Raw genomic sequence first — 16901 nt, 5'->3', positions numbered from 1 at the left:
AGGAAACTTCAGAACACATATCCTATTAATTCAGAGAAGAAATATTATCAAATTTACACAAATTATTTCAAGTAATAGGAAAAGAGGGAATACTTTCCAATTTTTCTCACAGGCTAGGCATAACTTAGATGCCAAGCTTTACAAGGATATGATGAGAAAGGGCATTTAGAAATGATTTTCTCCTGTGAGAATAAATGTAAAATTCTAAACAAAATATTAGCTAACTAAATGAAACAGAATTATATATAATAAAGAATTCATTTCAGTAATAAAAGATTGATTTAATGTAAACAGTAGTCATAACATGTGAGATGAATTAATGTAATTCAGCACATTAATAGTATAAAAGAAAAAAAAGTATGTGATTGTCTCAATGAATGCATTTATGAGACAAGATTTTGTTGTGATACTGCTACATTACACATTACTCTAGAACCCTAATGGCTTGCAATAACAAATGTTATTTTTCAAACTCAGAGTAAAGTCACTGGGGTGTTTCTGCTTCAGAGTATGAATCAAATTCAGGTTGGTTCTACATGTTTTCTTTCAGAAGCATCCTGAAGTTACAGTAGTTATTTGGGGGGATTTCTTCACATAGCCATTAGCAGGGGAACAAGAGGCTAAGCAAAAAGAGACAACAGATATTTAAAGTCTTTGATGTGTCATGTCCACTAACATTCCATTGGAGAGTCACATGACCAAATGAAGGGTATGGAGATTTATATTCTGCATACATTTGCAACATGAAAAATGGTATAAGTACCACCTATGAATCAATAACAATAGGCAAAGCAATGGAAAAAGGCAAGAGACATGAATAGGTGTTTTATAAAAAATAATGTGTAAATACCATCCTTTCAAAAATGCTCACTTTATATATCACCAGGAAAATGCGAATTATAGCTAAAATGAGATACTATTACACAACTACTAGGGTGACTGAAAAGTTTTTAAAAATACTAGTGTTGATAAGGATGAAAGAATTGGAATCCTCCACTTCTCCTGCTCTACAGCTAAATGGAAAATTCTTTGGCAGTACAGTTATTTACCCAAGTTGAACAAAGACATTCCCTATAATGGAGCACTTACATTCTTAGACATACCCAGTGATTCCCTTTATATACATTTTAAACATAGGTAAATTATTATAAAGCAATATTAGTCAAAATATTGGTTACATTTGTAGAGGGAAGTAAAGGAAATAAATGGATGAGTTCCAAGAAAAGCTTCTAAAATGCCTTTTCTATTTGCAAACATTTTTTGTATATTTATCTTGTGATAGTTCATGAAGAGTGTCCTTGGGATTTTTTTTCCATGAGTGTTACTAGTATAACTAAATAAAATTTTTATTTAAAAGTGGCCTGAGGAAAAATGGTATCACCTGAAAATTACAGCAAATATTTGCATGTTTTACTCAGTACAAAAATCTAATTTATTTGTCTCTCTTAAAGCCACAGACAAGACAGAAGTTGTGCCATCATTTTTTCTATTCAACATTGTTTTGGAGGTCTTAGCCAGTACAATTATCCAAAGGACAAAAAAGAAATAAAAGTCTTAAGTGTTATTTAAAAAAAAAGATGGTTGGTATTACACAAAGAAAATGTCACGTCCTACTTAAAAAAGTAAAACAAATCAACTGAATAACTATAGCAACTAATAAAATTGTTTAATAAGATATCTTTAATCAAAATCAACTTAGGGAGTCAATAGCTTTAAAGGAAACCAGAAACATCCATGTAGACAATTGAATGGACAAAGCCATCCACAATAACAGCAATATTTGTAATAAGGAATGAGTAAGAACTCTGTGAAGTAACTATAGAACATTACTAAATCTTATAAAAATAATGCAGTACCATCTCACACCTGTCAGAATGGCTATCTTCAACAAATCAACAAATGACAAGTGCTGGTGAGGATGTGGAGAAAAAGGAACCCTCGTGCACTGCTGGTGGAATGCAGACTGGTGCAGCCACTGTGGAGAACAGTATGGAGTTTCCTCAAAAAACGGAACTTGACCCAGTGATCCCACTTCTAGGAATATATCCCAAGAAACTAGAAACACCAATTAGAAAGGATAAATGCACCCCTATGTTCATAGCAGCACAATTCACCATAGCTAAGATTTGGAAACAGCCTAAGTGCCCATCAGCAGATGAGTGGATTAAAAAATGGTGGTACATCTACAAAATGGGATACTACACTGTGGTTAAAAAGAAGGAATTCTTACCATTTGCAACAGCATGGATGGACCTAGAGAGCATTATGCTAAGTGAAATGAGCCAGTCAGAGAAAGATAAATATCACATGATCTCACTCATTTGTGGAATATAATGAACAACATAAACTGATGAACAAAAACAGATCCAGAGACAGAGAAGCATCCATCAGACTGTCAAACCTCAGAGAGAAGGTAGGGGACGGCGGGGGTAGGGGGAAAGATCAACCAAAGGACTTGTATGTATGCATATAAGCCAAACAATGGACACAGACACCAGGGCAGTGAGGGCATGAGTGGGGTGTTGGGGAGCAATGGGGGGATAAGGACACATATGTAATACCTTAATAAAGAAAAAAATAAAATGAATATTAAACATTCAAAAATACTAGAACAATATTTGAGACACTCTGAGATTAGAAGATGCCCTACTGTTGCCTATTTTCCTAGATATAACTATAATATGAACGCAATTTCAATTAAATTCCCTCTAGGAGTTTTTATGAAATGGACAAGCTGATTCTCATGTTTACTGAGGAGAAAAAATACAGAAAATGTATAATAAAACTATAATTGAAAGCAATAGGGGGCAGATCTAGAAAATATCAAAATGTAGTATACAGTTTTAATAATTAAACCGTGCTATGGTGCTGCAACAGACAAATGCATCAACAAGTCAGAATAGAAGGCCCACAACTTACAGTAAATATGAATTTGGCATATCAGAAAAGTGTCATTTCAAAATGAGTTGGGAAAGGATTGTCCCAGTGGTGCTAGGACAACAGGTTGACCTTATCTAAGTCATATTTCTACCTCTTACTAAGTATATAAAATATATCCCAAAATTAATTTGGTTGCTTGGCAGCAATAAACAACTAATATATTTTCGTAAACATACAGAAATTGTTAAGGAACAGTATTGGGGTAGAGAAGATCTACCTGGGCAAGCAAAATCCAAATGCCATAAAGGAAAATGTTTATCTCTATCTGACTATCATCTATCTATCTATCTATCTATCTATCTATCTATCTATCTATCTATCACCTATCTACCTACCTACCTACCTATCTATTTGAAAGAAATTGTGGTCTGGTAAATTTTTTTAGAGTTTTTATTTTATTTTATTGGCATATTTTCCTTCCTTTATAAGTTTGTTTACTGGTTATAATTACTCAATGTCAAGATGTTTTCTATAGGTAAGACTCCTATGAAAAAATTACTTATTGACAGTGGCAAACTGTCCCCCGGTGGAATATCTGTAATTGTTGTTTAACTTAGGGGTATTGATCTTTATTTTTACAAGAAAAGAAACTATTTTCAATCCACTTGCCATGCTGCTAAGTCTTATTTAGATGACATGGTCTGGTAAATTTAAATATCAATTAGAGATTTGAAAAATATCTTCTATATAATGATAGTGAACTAAAAACCATGCTGGGCAGGAGTTTCTAGACATCAATACATTAAATTACTGTTAGGGGTTGAATTATACCCCCCCACCCCAAATTCTTAGGTTGTAGCCCTAACCTTAGATACCTGAGATGTAACATCATTTGGAGATGGGTGTTTACAGAAATCATCAGGTTAAAACTAGGTTGTTCGAGTGGGTTCTAAACCAACAAGACAGGTGTCTTTATAAAAAGGGAAAATTAGGCACAGAGGCACACATAGAAGACACTGTGAAGAGACATAGGAGAAGACAGACATGTGCTAGCCAAGGAGAGACACCTGGATCAGATCATTCCTCCACAGGCCTCTAAAGGAACCAACTCTACCAATAACTTGATTTTGGATTTCTAGCATCTAGAATTGTGAGACAAAAAAGTTTATGTTGTTTGAGCCACCCATTCTGTAGTTACCTTGTTACAGAAACCTCAGGAAAGTAGTATAATAACTAACTCAAAATATGAAAGGATAAAAGGAATACATAGATAATTCATAAAGGAAAATATAAGTAGTGATAAAGTTATGAAAATATAATCAATATTCCTAATGATAGAAATTATATGATATAGAAGGTATCATTTTCCACTCATGCCATTAACAAATATTAAATAAAGGAGGGAGACTATTTCCAGCTCAGGTGAATGTGTTGAGAAGAACATAAAAATATATGGAAAATTAGGCACAGAGGCACAGTGAATTAAACATTCACTATACCCCTCACAGAACTTAGCAATACACAATAAGTTCTGTTGTGTAATTGCAATAAACTCCTAACCAACTCAGTATGTTCTCACAGCGTAATGGTTAAGACATTGAAAACTGAAGATTGACTGATATACCTCTTCCTTAATAGAAATATGTTCTTGGAAGTTACTATCCTTGTGACTCAATTTCTTCAACTGTAAAATGTGGAGTTAATATTAGTGCTTATCTCATAGAGTTGTTCTGAAGATTAGATAAGTAAGTATATATAACACTATCTTGTATGTAATACATTGTCAATGCATGTTATCTAACATTGTGATTTATTACGGGCACTGAAGTTAATTCTGCCACATTCAGGAGAAGCAAGGTGGGGCATGAAGTAAAGTTGTATGATTAGAATTAGATGAAAATGAGCCTTGCTATTTACTATTTGACTTTGCTAGTGAGATGAAAGGAAACCTGGGGCATTAATAACTGTCTGATTACTGGCTGATTACTGTTCATTAGTGAAAATCTCAAAACCGGGCAGACACATGAAAGTTCTTAGCAGTGGGGTATTCCAATTTTCTTCAAACAAGAAGAATGGGATGAGTGCTGGAGACCTACATTTTAAAAATGAGCAAAAGTGCCTGGCCGGTGTGGGTCAGTGGATTGAGCATTGTCTCATTCACCAAGAGGTCACCAATTCAATTCCTGGTCAGGGCACATGCCCAGGTTGTGGGCTAAATCTCTGCTTGCGGGTGTGTAGGAGGCAGCCCATAGAAGTTTCTCTCTCATTGATGTTTCTATCGCTGTTTCCCTTCCTTTCTCTCTAAAATAAATAAAATAAAAATTTTAAAAAATAAGCAAAAAATAAGGAATTATAATAGAAACCTATTGAAGATGACACACATTTATCATCACTAGGACCAGTGGTAGACCCAGCTTCTTTATAATTCTTCAGAAAGAGTACACATTCATTGGATTTATAAATAATAGAGATTTTTAAATTTAATTATCTATTATGGGTTTAAAGCTTTACATAAATTGGTCCATTTAATACATAACAATCTGAGTAAGGTCAGTGTTAGTATTGCATTTTACCGGTACTGATTAAAAAACTAAAGAGAAAGTTTGAGCCATTTTCCTCCAAGTTTTATATTTAAACTTGTCAACCCAACTTTCACTGAAAAACTGTTGTTCCTATGACTTCTCTCCTTGAAGGACTGTGTCCAATAGTTGCCTAAGCCAGAAACATAGCATCATTAATAACAAAAGCCCTCCCACTCTTTCCCCATAATACACGCAGATAGATACTTTTAAATTATATATTATTGATTCAATGTTGTATGTTTTGCTGAAATCAATTCGAGCTTGCCTGCCTCCAGTGTTTCTAATCTAATTTAGGCAGCCTCAATCATTTCCCTGGATTATTGCCAGGGTAACTTCCTTTCTTCAGTTCACTCCCCAGTTTTTAACCAGGAGAATATTGCCAAAACATAAATCAGACACTTCAATTACTTCCCCTTGTTTTCAAAACAATGCACAAACACCTAACCATTACTTAAGAATCTTGCATAATTTTGCTTATGCTTTTCACATTCCATTTCAAAGGCAAACCTCCCACTGCCTAATTAGGTCTCCAAACCATCTGACACGTATGCTTTATTTTTAATTCAGTAAGCTCATTTTCAATATTATTTACAGATGCTTTCCCTCTTAATATAGTTAATTTCTACTTATCTTTGAAGGAGCACCTTATGTATTTTATATTAGTTTCTCCAGGAAGTTTCCCCTGGAATACCAACTCTCCTGTGTTCTCCAGTTAATCATTTTAATCTTCTACAATCAGTTACAGTTCTATGCTGCACTGGCAATCATCTGTTTCCTTGTATACATTCCCCTGCTAAACACACACACACACACACACACACACACACACACACACACACCCCTCAGTCATTCATTCCTTAAATAGAATAATAGAATTTTAGGGTAGTAACTTAATTTCTCTGAACTCACTTTTTTTTTCAAAATGATATTTATAATATGTGTCTTATTTTCTTGCAAATATCACAAGAGAAAAATAGAAATATATATATGTATGTGTGTATATATCCCATAATTGTTAACAAACCTGTTCAAATTTCACTATATTTATAGACTTATTTTCATTGACATTTTGTTTTGTTTTCCCAGTAGCAATACTCTTAGACATGTTTGGAAAAAGTGTCTTTTCAATGGGCTTCCTTCCCTACAAACCAGGGATGAAACAAGTTCCCTATATTCTGTTATGGCTCTACTCCCAAGTTTGCTCCACCCCCTATGTCAGAACCTGTCTATGTATTTGAGATACATTGGTACAAATCATATTTTGTGCTGCAAAACTTCAAGGATCTTTGAAAAAAAGTGTGTTTGTGTCATGAAAATTTCTATTTCCCAAGTGGAACCTGACAAAATATGTTGTGCGTATAGAAGATGTCCAGTATTATTCTGTAACCTCACTGTGGCTTAGATAGTTCTCAATGCAAAATAAAATCCTTCTTTTAAGACTGTTTGGTTTTTTAAAGTTTCCCCTTTTGATGAAAGAATAAGAACAAAACATCCTGGTAATGAAGATTTCAATTACTCTAGGTTTTGCTTTAAGTGCAAGGGTTTGTGGTTATGACTAAGGTGGAAGCATTAGGGGGCTCTCACACCCTTTCTTTCTGTGTTAGACAGGACTATGAAGAGCTACAAAAGCAACTGAAAGAAGTCTTTAAGGAGCGAAGCACCATCCTCCGTCAGCTGACAAAGACATCAAGAGAACTTGATGGAATTAAAGTCAACCTTCTGGTGAGATGAAAACTAATTTCCCCAGCAGCAAAGGATGAGGAGTCTCTTGGTTTGTCACAACAGATTAGCATGTAAAGATTCCTTCATTCTTTTAAACCAGTTTTGAATATGTTTATGGGCTTGACCATGAAAGTGGTTTTTATTATTATATGAGCTTTGAAAGGAAATGTCAACTAAAATGCAATCTGCGAATCTGTGGTTTGCAAATTTAGGAATGATAAAATTGTGTGTTTGGCAAAGCCATCAATTTCTCATTGCTTCTAAGGTCAATTTGACCCACCCCTGTGTTTTTCAATATTTTGAAATGATGAAAAGTAATTATGATCAAGAGTTCAATAAATATAGGCATGTTTCCTAGAAAAGAATTTTAAATTCCACAAAGATTAATTCTGAAGATTCTTTAATAAATCTCTTACTTAAAATGGGTAAAAGCCTTAGAAAGGAGAGTGCCATCTATAAAAATATATTAACACCCAGGAAATCTCAATAAAAAAATCTACATAATAAGAAAAAATTTCTAAAATATATGATATTTAATATTTAGCTTAAACATTATATTTATTGAGCATATGATATATAGTTAAAGCTTTGGCTATTTTATGGAATTTAATTTTCCTAATATATTTATGAGGCAGATAATGTGCTTTTTCCTGTTACACATATGGAATCATGCTTTGAGAAGATCATTTATTTTTTAATGTCACAAGCGAAGGCAGACATTAAATGCAAGCAATCTGGCTCCACAGCCTGTCTGTTATTTATTGCACTGAACCATGTTTCAGAACCACATGGAGTCACCATTGTCTTTAGCTTTCTATTCCCCCAAGGATGATGACAATGATGATGATGATGATGGTGCTAATAACCACCACAGCTTATGGAACATGGTCAAGCTCTTGTGTCAGGTACCTCCATCTACAATTTTTATTTAATTTTCACATGACAACCATGCTCTATTTATTTGTAGTTTCATTTTGTAGGTGAAAAAACAGAGTTAGAGAATGGTTAATAAGCTATCACAAGCACAGAAAAAGTCCGGTGGCAGAGCTAGTATTTGGACTCGTGCCCAAGCTCTTGTTCCAGGAGTTGTTATATCTTGAGAGCAAAAAAGAAAACCAAACCAAAACAAAACAACACATAAACACCCAGGTTCCAGGAGGACGCACAGACAGGTATCAGGATAACAGTGCTGGGATGGACATTTCACAGAGCCATAGGGCAGCACTTACTGGGATGAAAAGGCCAGTAAATTGATTTTCATAGGAATCTGATACCAGAGCTTCACCTTAGCATTAGGTACAAATTCACTAGTTCTATGAGGTTACAAAGAATAGACAAGACACCTGCACCTCCTCGAGGCATGAAATGCCTGGCACTTTGAGAATATTTCGAGCATATGGTGCAATGCCTAGGAGTGGTCAAGGTTTACAATAGTCCCCAAACACTCAATCTCTATGTATCAGTAGCCTAAGTCAAAACATCTAATTGCAATCTAGAAAATGGCTTGATAAAAATGTATCATTTCATGGGTTTATATTTTTAAAAGGGTAACAAGTCATGTGTAGGCCACAGGATTGGTGACTTTTCCCCACACTATAATTCCTTGTCCTATTTTCTTGGTATTTTCATGGGAAGCTACTCCTCCTAAATAAACATAGCTTCTTTTATTGGCTGCTTCCTAATAAAAACTGTCATTTTAGGGAAGAAGTTTCTTATGTGAGGTTCAGCCCACCACATCCCTAGCAGAATGTTTATCTTACTATATGAAAATTGTCTATTTTTAGCATTAGATTGAAAATTTGTAAAGGCAGACACTATGCCTCTGCACATGTTTTGCATAATTCAATGTAGATATTTGTTAAGTAAATACTGAGTAAACAAAGTGTTTGGCATTCTTGGTATTGTCAATTCCCTACCTGTTACAGCTTCTCTTCCGACAAACAATATTATTCCTCTCAATTTCAACTTTGAATATCAAGAAAATAGATTGCCCTATTACATAATTTACTAAGTATTAATAAGAAAGTACACCCTAGCCGGTTTTGCTCAGTGGATAGAACATAGGCCTGTGCACTGAAGGGTCCCAGGTTTGATTCTGATCAAGGGCACATGCTGGGATTGCAGGCTCCATCCTCAGTAGGGGCTATGCAGGAGGCAGCCAATCAATGATTCCCTGTCATCATTGATGTTTCCATTTCTCTCTTCCTCTCCTTTTTTCTCTGAAATATATATATGGAAAGTTCTTAGGGAAAACTTACTTGGGCAGACTTTTTAATGAGAAAGCTCAGTGAGCTTTTCTGTTTTAATTCATGGTCTGTGAATACTGAATTTGCCAGAGTAACTAAACAATAATGACTGATGTGGTATTTTTATTTTTCTTAATACCCTATCTATACAGACCAGTTATAATTTTACATGGTTCCATTTCTTCTTTGTATTCTATTACATTATTCATAAATAATAAATAGATAAGTCCAAACAGGTGGATGTTTTTTGGCTGCTTTGATCTTAAATTGTATTATAACTTTGCTTATTCAGGGAGCCCTTTTATACCCCCTTTTATTTCTAGAAACTACTAGAAGCCCAGTGCATGAAATTCGTGAAAGAGTAGGCTTTCCTTCCCCCAGCTGCAGGCACCGGCTTCCCTCTAGCACCAGGACCCAGGCTCCCTCCGGCCGCCAGCAGGCACCCGGGACCTGGGCTTCCCTTGCAGCCCTGGCTTTGTCCAGAAGGTCATATGGAAGGATGTCCTGTCTAATTAATATATTATGCTTTTATTATTATAGATACCAGAGTTGGCTTAACATAGCTGAGGAGGACACAGTAAAACTTCAAACAAAGTGCCGAAAATATATTGTATTTTATATTAACTTATTCAGTGACCTAGATATTTGGAGAGCACGTTTCCTCTACTGAACCTCTAAAGATTCAGACTCAGCTCATTCCCTTCGCCCACTGTGCAATACGTGCACTGCTTGGTGTCATACATTCCTGTGGGCACCCTTAGAACCACGAGGCATCATTTGCACATTCTTGCTCCAGGGCGTAAGTGCAGTCACCCCTTGTACCATGGAGACAAAAGTAAAGTGAGCCTCAATTTATCACTTGAATAAGACTTCCTTTTTCTCCTTTTCTTATTAGTCTTTGAAAAATGAAGAGAAATCTGCCAAAACTGATGTTCAGAAGCTTCTGGAAATAGGTCAGAAACAAAGGTAAGATTGTGCTTTCCTTTTAGTTTTTCAGTTCCTCTTTTCCACAGTGTTGAACTCTATTCAGAAACTTCACAAAAGTCAGTTCATTGAAAATGTGCTAATTTATCTTCTTACACTTGAAGGTATGAAAATCTTATTTAAATGCAGATTCTTATGCAGTAAATCTAGGGTGGGATTTGAGAGTCTACATTTCTAAGACTTTCCCTGGTGATGGTGATACAGTGCTGCTTGTAGATAACAACTCTAGTGTTTAAGGATCTGCAGTATTCTCCAGGATTGCCTTAGATGATGGACTCTGATAAGTCTGCCCATCAATAGACAGATCCAATAACACTGACCTTAGTGGGTCAATTTTATTTATTTATTTCAGAGATGAAAGGAGAGGGAGAAAGAGATAGATACATCAATGATGACAGAGAATCATCAATAGGCCGACTCCCGCATGTCCCCCACTGGGGATCAAACCCACAACCCTGGAATGTACCCTGGCCGGGAATCAAACCATGACCTTCTGATTCATAGGTCCATGTTCCCCAACTGAGCCACACTGGCCGGGCAGTGGGTTAATTTTTAATCAGATCCAAACTCAATCCTGGTGATAATAGTGGGGGTGGTGAGGAATGGGGTAATCTTATTAGCAACACTAGAGGCCCAATGCACAAAATTCATGTGCTGGTACGGTCCCTAGGCCTGGCCTGTGATCAGGGCCATCTTCCCCAGCTGCCTGCAGCCAGTCCCCCCCACCGGCTCCCCCGCTGCCAACCACCCCTGGTTCCCTGTTTGCCATTGGGTGATGGGAGCCTTACCACCGGGGGAAGGGACCAAGAGGTTGGCTGTCCTGCCTGCTTACCGACCTCACCTCTGCCACGGGTTGCCCTCTGTGTCTGGAGCAACTGGTGGGGCAAGGGACTTGGCCTGGCGCAACCCGCATTCCCCACCACCCATCCCAGGTTCCCCATTCAACATTGGGCAATCAGAGCCTACCGGCCAGGGAAAGGGACCAAGAGGTGGTCAAGTGTACCTCATAGTGACTGGTCAAGCAGTTGTTCTAGCCATTCTGCTATTAGGGTCAATTTGCATATTACCCTTTTATTATATAGCATCAGTAGAATTAATACAATGTAGTAAAAGTTTGTTTATTCTAGAAGGACATATATTATGAGATAGATTTCTATGTAATATCAAAGTTATATGATTTGAAATTGCTTCTTAAAGCAAAAGGTATTTTAAGGTAGAAACAAGCTAGCATTTATTATACATTTACTTGACTCTGCTGGATGCTGTGTATATATTTTCTAGTTTCACCCTCCCAATTACCTTTCAAATGAGCTATTATTATGCTCATTTAACAGATAGGACATTGTTCCTCAAAGTGCTCAAATTAATTGCTGAGTGTTGTTAGTTGGAATTTGCTCTGTTGTGTTTTTACGCAATAGCCATACCGTTTCACTTTAGTTCATAGATCACAAAGCCAAAAGCTTTTAAATATTTTACAGTCACTACACTATGTAGTCCCTGCTCACCATCTTCTATCTTCCCCCCTGTTCTTGCCTCTTGACTCAGAAACCTCTCATTAGAATATATTTGGATTGAGTTGATGACATGTTAAAAATATCAAAGCTATTGTCATATATTGACTATTTTTATTATTAAAATAAAATTATTATTTATTGAACATGAAATTCTTTTTAAACCCATTATTAAAAAGAGCTTGTAAAATATTTGTCTGAGCATATTTCCAAAAGTATATCATTTTAAATTATTTTATTGGTTTTAACTTAGCCATCTCTTAAAGCACCTATGCTTAATATTATACAGCTATTTGTGGCTCATTGAATTAGTGTTGGAGAATTATAAACAGCACTTTAAAAAAATAACTAGTCAGAATAGACCAAGAGTCTTCAGATTGATGGAGAGATATTTAAGCGATACTATATGAAAAGTGAGTATGTGTAGCCACACAAAAGAGACTCTAAGGAATGGGTAGTAACCTAAAGATTCTGAAAGACTGTAGAAAAATGCAATGTAAAACCTTTTATTCTATCTGGTGTTTGGTGGTTGGAAAATTCTTAGAACGTAGTTTTGGACTCTGTGTACTAAAGGATTTTACAATATAGCATTCTCTGAAAATGAAGAGAATGCCTGGGGTAGTGGCTAATTCTCCATCTGTGAGGTTTTTATAATAAAAACAGGTAATCACTTGAGGAAAAAATGCCTTCTTGTGGAGTGATTGTGTGTGTGTGTGTGTGTGTGTGTGTGTGTGTGTGTGTTTATGTTTCTATTTGTGATGGAAAATGTATGAAACAGCTGAGCAAGTTAGAAATCATTTTTCATAGGAGTATAAATTAGCAAGTCTTTGAGGCAGAGAGAAGATAGACTCAGAAGATTCAAAAGACCCACTTTAACATTGTCTGATTGCTTTCCTTGCCATGAACATGTGCAGAATCCTCTAACTCCTCCAGATTTTGTGAATGGCTTTCACAGTTTATTTTTGTCTTTCTCCCTACATGGCCTATGGATCTCAGTATGTGGGAATTTTTGAGTCTATACCTGTGTTCATTTTTAAAAAAATATATAAAATTTCATAATTTAATTAAAATATAGATACTGTATTTAAAAAGTAGAAAAAATAAAATCCACCATTTTAAAATTCAAAAATAATATTAAAAGGATAATTGCTATAACATTGTGTTATAATGGGTTATCCGTTGGGAATATAATTGTTTGATTGTATTTGTATTCAGTGCTTATTGAAGATTTAGGTGCTAAGGGTAGGATGCAGATTCATTCTCCCCCCGCCGCCCCCCTGCGTAGAGGTAGTAAAATAACTCTCTAGAGCTTGAGCACATAGGCTCCAGATCACAATTCCACCCCTTCTCTATGCATCATCAGTTTTCTATCTCTAATATATCATAATTTGATGCAAAGCTTCTAAGGCTTATGAATCCCTAGTATATTGTGAATCTACAATATATGTAGATATTTACAATCACATTATATTGTCACAAATGCTCTTTGTGAAAAATATCACAAATGATAATGGAAGCCCAAAATTTAAGTGTCTATATATAAGACAATTCTCAGAAAATGAAACCTGTTTGAGGAAGTAATGGAAGCTGGGACTTAAAATCCACTCTAAGCCAAAAGCATGTTATGAGCTTCACCCAAGCAGGCATAAATCACCTGAGAACCAGTGACTGTAATTATTTTATAACTTGTTTTGATTGTATTTTGCTTTGACAAAGTCCAAATTGGTTCCAACAATCATACAGTCTCTCAATGATATTTCTGAAATTGAAATTGGGACCTAAGAGTTTGTAGAGTAAGAAATCTGGGCCCTGGCCAGGTAGCTTAGTTGGTTAGAGTCTCATCCCTAAACCACAAGGTTTCAGGATTGATTCTCGGTCAGGGCACATTCAAGAAGCAACCAGTCAATGCGTAACTAAGTGGAACAACAAATCTATGTTTCTCTCTCCCTTCCCCTCTCTCTTCCTCTCTCTCTCTCTCTCTCTCTCTCTCTCTCTCTCTCTCTCTCTCTCAAATCAATACATTTAAAAAGGAAAGAAATCCGAGGGGGATCATTAAATCCCATTGAGTGAAAGAACAGGTCATGGTATGTGCTGGTCTAAGAATGAATGTAGGGGAACCAGATTGGTGCTGGTGGCTGTGATAATAATCTCAAATTTATTAAGTGATTATATTTCCAGGCATTATGCTAAGCATTTTGCTTGCCTCATGTCATCTAAATCTCACTACAAAAATATGAAGTAGTTCTATTATTATGCCCATTTTGTAGATTAAAAAATGACTCTGAGAGGGTACTCACCTTTCCCCTCATGTCTATATTGTGATTACACACCAGGGTTCCGGATGTAGTCTTTTGGCACTTACCTGAACTTGAAAAAGATAACACGATTTGTCATAAATGATTACATTTTAAACACTTGAAAAGAATGCATATTTATGGAAACACTTATATTTTTAACCAGTGGACAGGGCTCATATGTATTTGTGAGTCTGATAAATTTATATATATTTTTTCAGACAAGTATTTCTATTATTATCCCCAATAAATGCGGCAGTGCTCAAGTTAGAAATGTCTCCTTTCTCTGCTTTTGTAAAAAGTCTCAGGCTTTATAAAGGATGTCTAAAGCACAATGCTTTAGAATTAATCAATTAGGAGCATCAAAAGGGAACAATAACTTTTATCTTATTAGCAATCTATGGTAACTTCCTAACTAGCATGTTCACAGCTTGGCATGCTATCACTAAAATTAGCTTTTCAACACTAATTATTATATTGATTTAATTTAACACATTATGCAGCTCTCAGATGATGTACACAGTAGGAGTCTCATAAGACACAATAGCAAGGCAATTTCCTTGAAATACAGCTTGCTTTTAATAGTTGCCTGGGAGAGAATACCTTTAATTACCAGAATTCTGAGATACACCCTGTATGCTTAACTGTGTCTATTCAATTCTGGTTATTTTTTCCTATATATATGTAGCCAGCAACCATCCAGGAAATAACAGAATTATATTAAGCCTCTCTTTTGCTCTGTTTCCTACTAAACTAGGGAACAAATGAAGTCTCTCCAGGAGGCCCTGCAAAATCAACTTAAAGAGACATCTGAGAAAGCAGAAAAACAACAGGCTACTGTAAGTGTGCTTCTCTTTTGTGTCCTTAGATGTGGGGCTGGGAAATTGTTACTTTTTAAAAAATCACTATGGAACAAATAAACATGTAAAAATAAAAATGAATATACAATAAAGAAAGTTCAGTCACCAATATCATAAAAATTCAAAAACATATGTTTATTGTATGTGATCCTTAGGGGACTTCTAGTTTTCAACCCTCATTTAGGGATGAAAAACTGAAGGAGGGCAAGAGTGGGGCAGGAGTGCTGGAATCAGGCCCCACATCAGTGCAATGGTCCTTGAATTGTGGGGTGTACCTGTCTTTGAAGTAAATTAAACTGTACAGATCCCTAAGCCACACACCACATCATCTGCCTCTTTAGTCAACACCACAGGTGATTTTGATACAAAGTTTAAGAATCAAAATTCTCTCACCCTACCTTGTTCGACTCAGAAAGAGATGGCCTATGGACCAAAGGGTCCTGGTTCAATTCCAGCCAAGGACAGGTACCTCAGTTGCAGGCTCTTCCCCGTCAGGGAGTGCAGGAGGCAGCCAGTCGATGTGTTTCTCTCACATCGATATTTCTCTCTGTCTTTCCCTCTTTCTTCCACTCTCTCTAAAAATCAATGGAGAAATATCCTCAGGGGAGGATAAAAAAAAAGAATCGAAGTTCTCTCCAGATATTTTCTTTCAAATAGTGTCCTCTTGACCCCCACATTTTAATTCTTATAACTAATATCCAAGCATAGGGATGATGGAAGGGATGATGCTCTTGAAAGCAGTGCTGAGAACAGATTTCTACCTTATTCCCCGATAGCTTATGCACCATTTATGGGTATTCAGCTCTGTATCTTGTGTCCTGAACCTGAACTTGTTTTAACACTTGGAGTGGGAGAAAATTGGAGGTATTGTAAGACCAATAGGGAACACTACCATTAAAAAGATAGTTTATTTCTCACAGTTCTCAAGGAAGGTGGCATGCCACGTGACAGGGACCAACAGGGAAGTATTGTATGGCCATAAGGCAGAGGGAGGCAGGGGAACTGTGGGCACGAGCTTTTACTGTGGCTTCTGTGGGAAGGAATGGGTGAGGTAGAGTAAGCAGTGTAAGGAATGACCAGTTTAAATTATTTCATTGGGCCCTGCGGCATAGAAACCACACCTGGCTGTCTGATTACCTGTCCCTAGGCTAATGAAGGCAGGTGCATAGTGGAATGGAGTGTGAAAACTTGATACAAGGAATGGTTGCGGTTGTGAGCTCTGTGTTGGTTAGTCTGTATTTGAAAAGCATACCATCAGAAGGCAGACAGGTTTGGAGGGGGTTGAGGAAGGAGCAGCAACAAGGGAGCAGGAGGTTGAAGTAGGATGACTCAGACGTATTATTGTGTCATCCATAACAAGGCTTGCCTGCATATATGTGTAGGGTAGATGCTAAAGCATTAAGTTTACAGAAGCCACAAACATGATTAATAGTGTCTTCATCTAAGTTCTGGGATCTCAGCCCGTTTAAGAACTGTCAGCCTGCTTTTCATTTGCAAGGCTTCCTTGAATAACCTGAATTAGGGTGTGGAGTTTTGCTTCTGAAACTCAGCCCTGTCTGTCATCAGGGACACCAGCTTCCTGAAGACAACCTATCTAATAGTGACTATTGACTTTCCTAGATACAGGATTGTTTCTTACTAATGGGTTCACTGTTATCTGTTCTGCCCACGTATAGGACAAGCATATGTTGGTTCTTCTCTGCTACGCAATGTATCCTAAAGTTTGCCTCTCTAGACATCAGATGATACAAACTTTCAGCATCAGCATATTGATCTCTCCCTTTAACACCTTACCCAGCTTACCCAGCTTACTAGGTGGTCC

The 16901-nt window shown here is 36.5% G+C and overlaps 1 protein-coding gene across 1 annotated transcript in view; it reads left to right on the top strand.

Annotated features, from left to right (window-relative positions):
- The window catches only part of LUZP2 (leucine zipper protein 2), a 296852-nt gene that overhangs the window by 149421 nt on the left and 130530 nt on the right, over positions 1 to 16901 (top strand). Inside the window, exons 2-4 of the mRNA XM_006094778.3 lie at positions 7067 to 7184; positions 10326 to 10396; positions 14977 to 15058. Coding sequence (XP_006094840.1) covers positions 7067 to 7184; positions 10326 to 10396; positions 14977 to 15058 — 271 coding nt within the window. The remainder of the gene's footprint in view (positions 1 to 7066; positions 7185 to 10325; positions 10397 to 14976; positions 15059 to 16901) is intronic.

This window comes from Myotis lucifugus, unplaced genomic scaffold (assembly GCF_000147115.1).
Source record: "Myotis lucifugus unplaced genomic scaffold, Myoluc2.0 scaffold_143, whole genome shotgun sequence".
Classification (NCBI taxonomy): domain Eukaryota; kingdom Metazoa; phylum Chordata; class Mammalia; order Chiroptera; family Vespertilionidae; genus Myotis; species Myotis lucifugus.
Note: the sequence above shows the minus strand (reverse complement) of the source record. Positions and strands in the feature narration are given on the sequence as shown.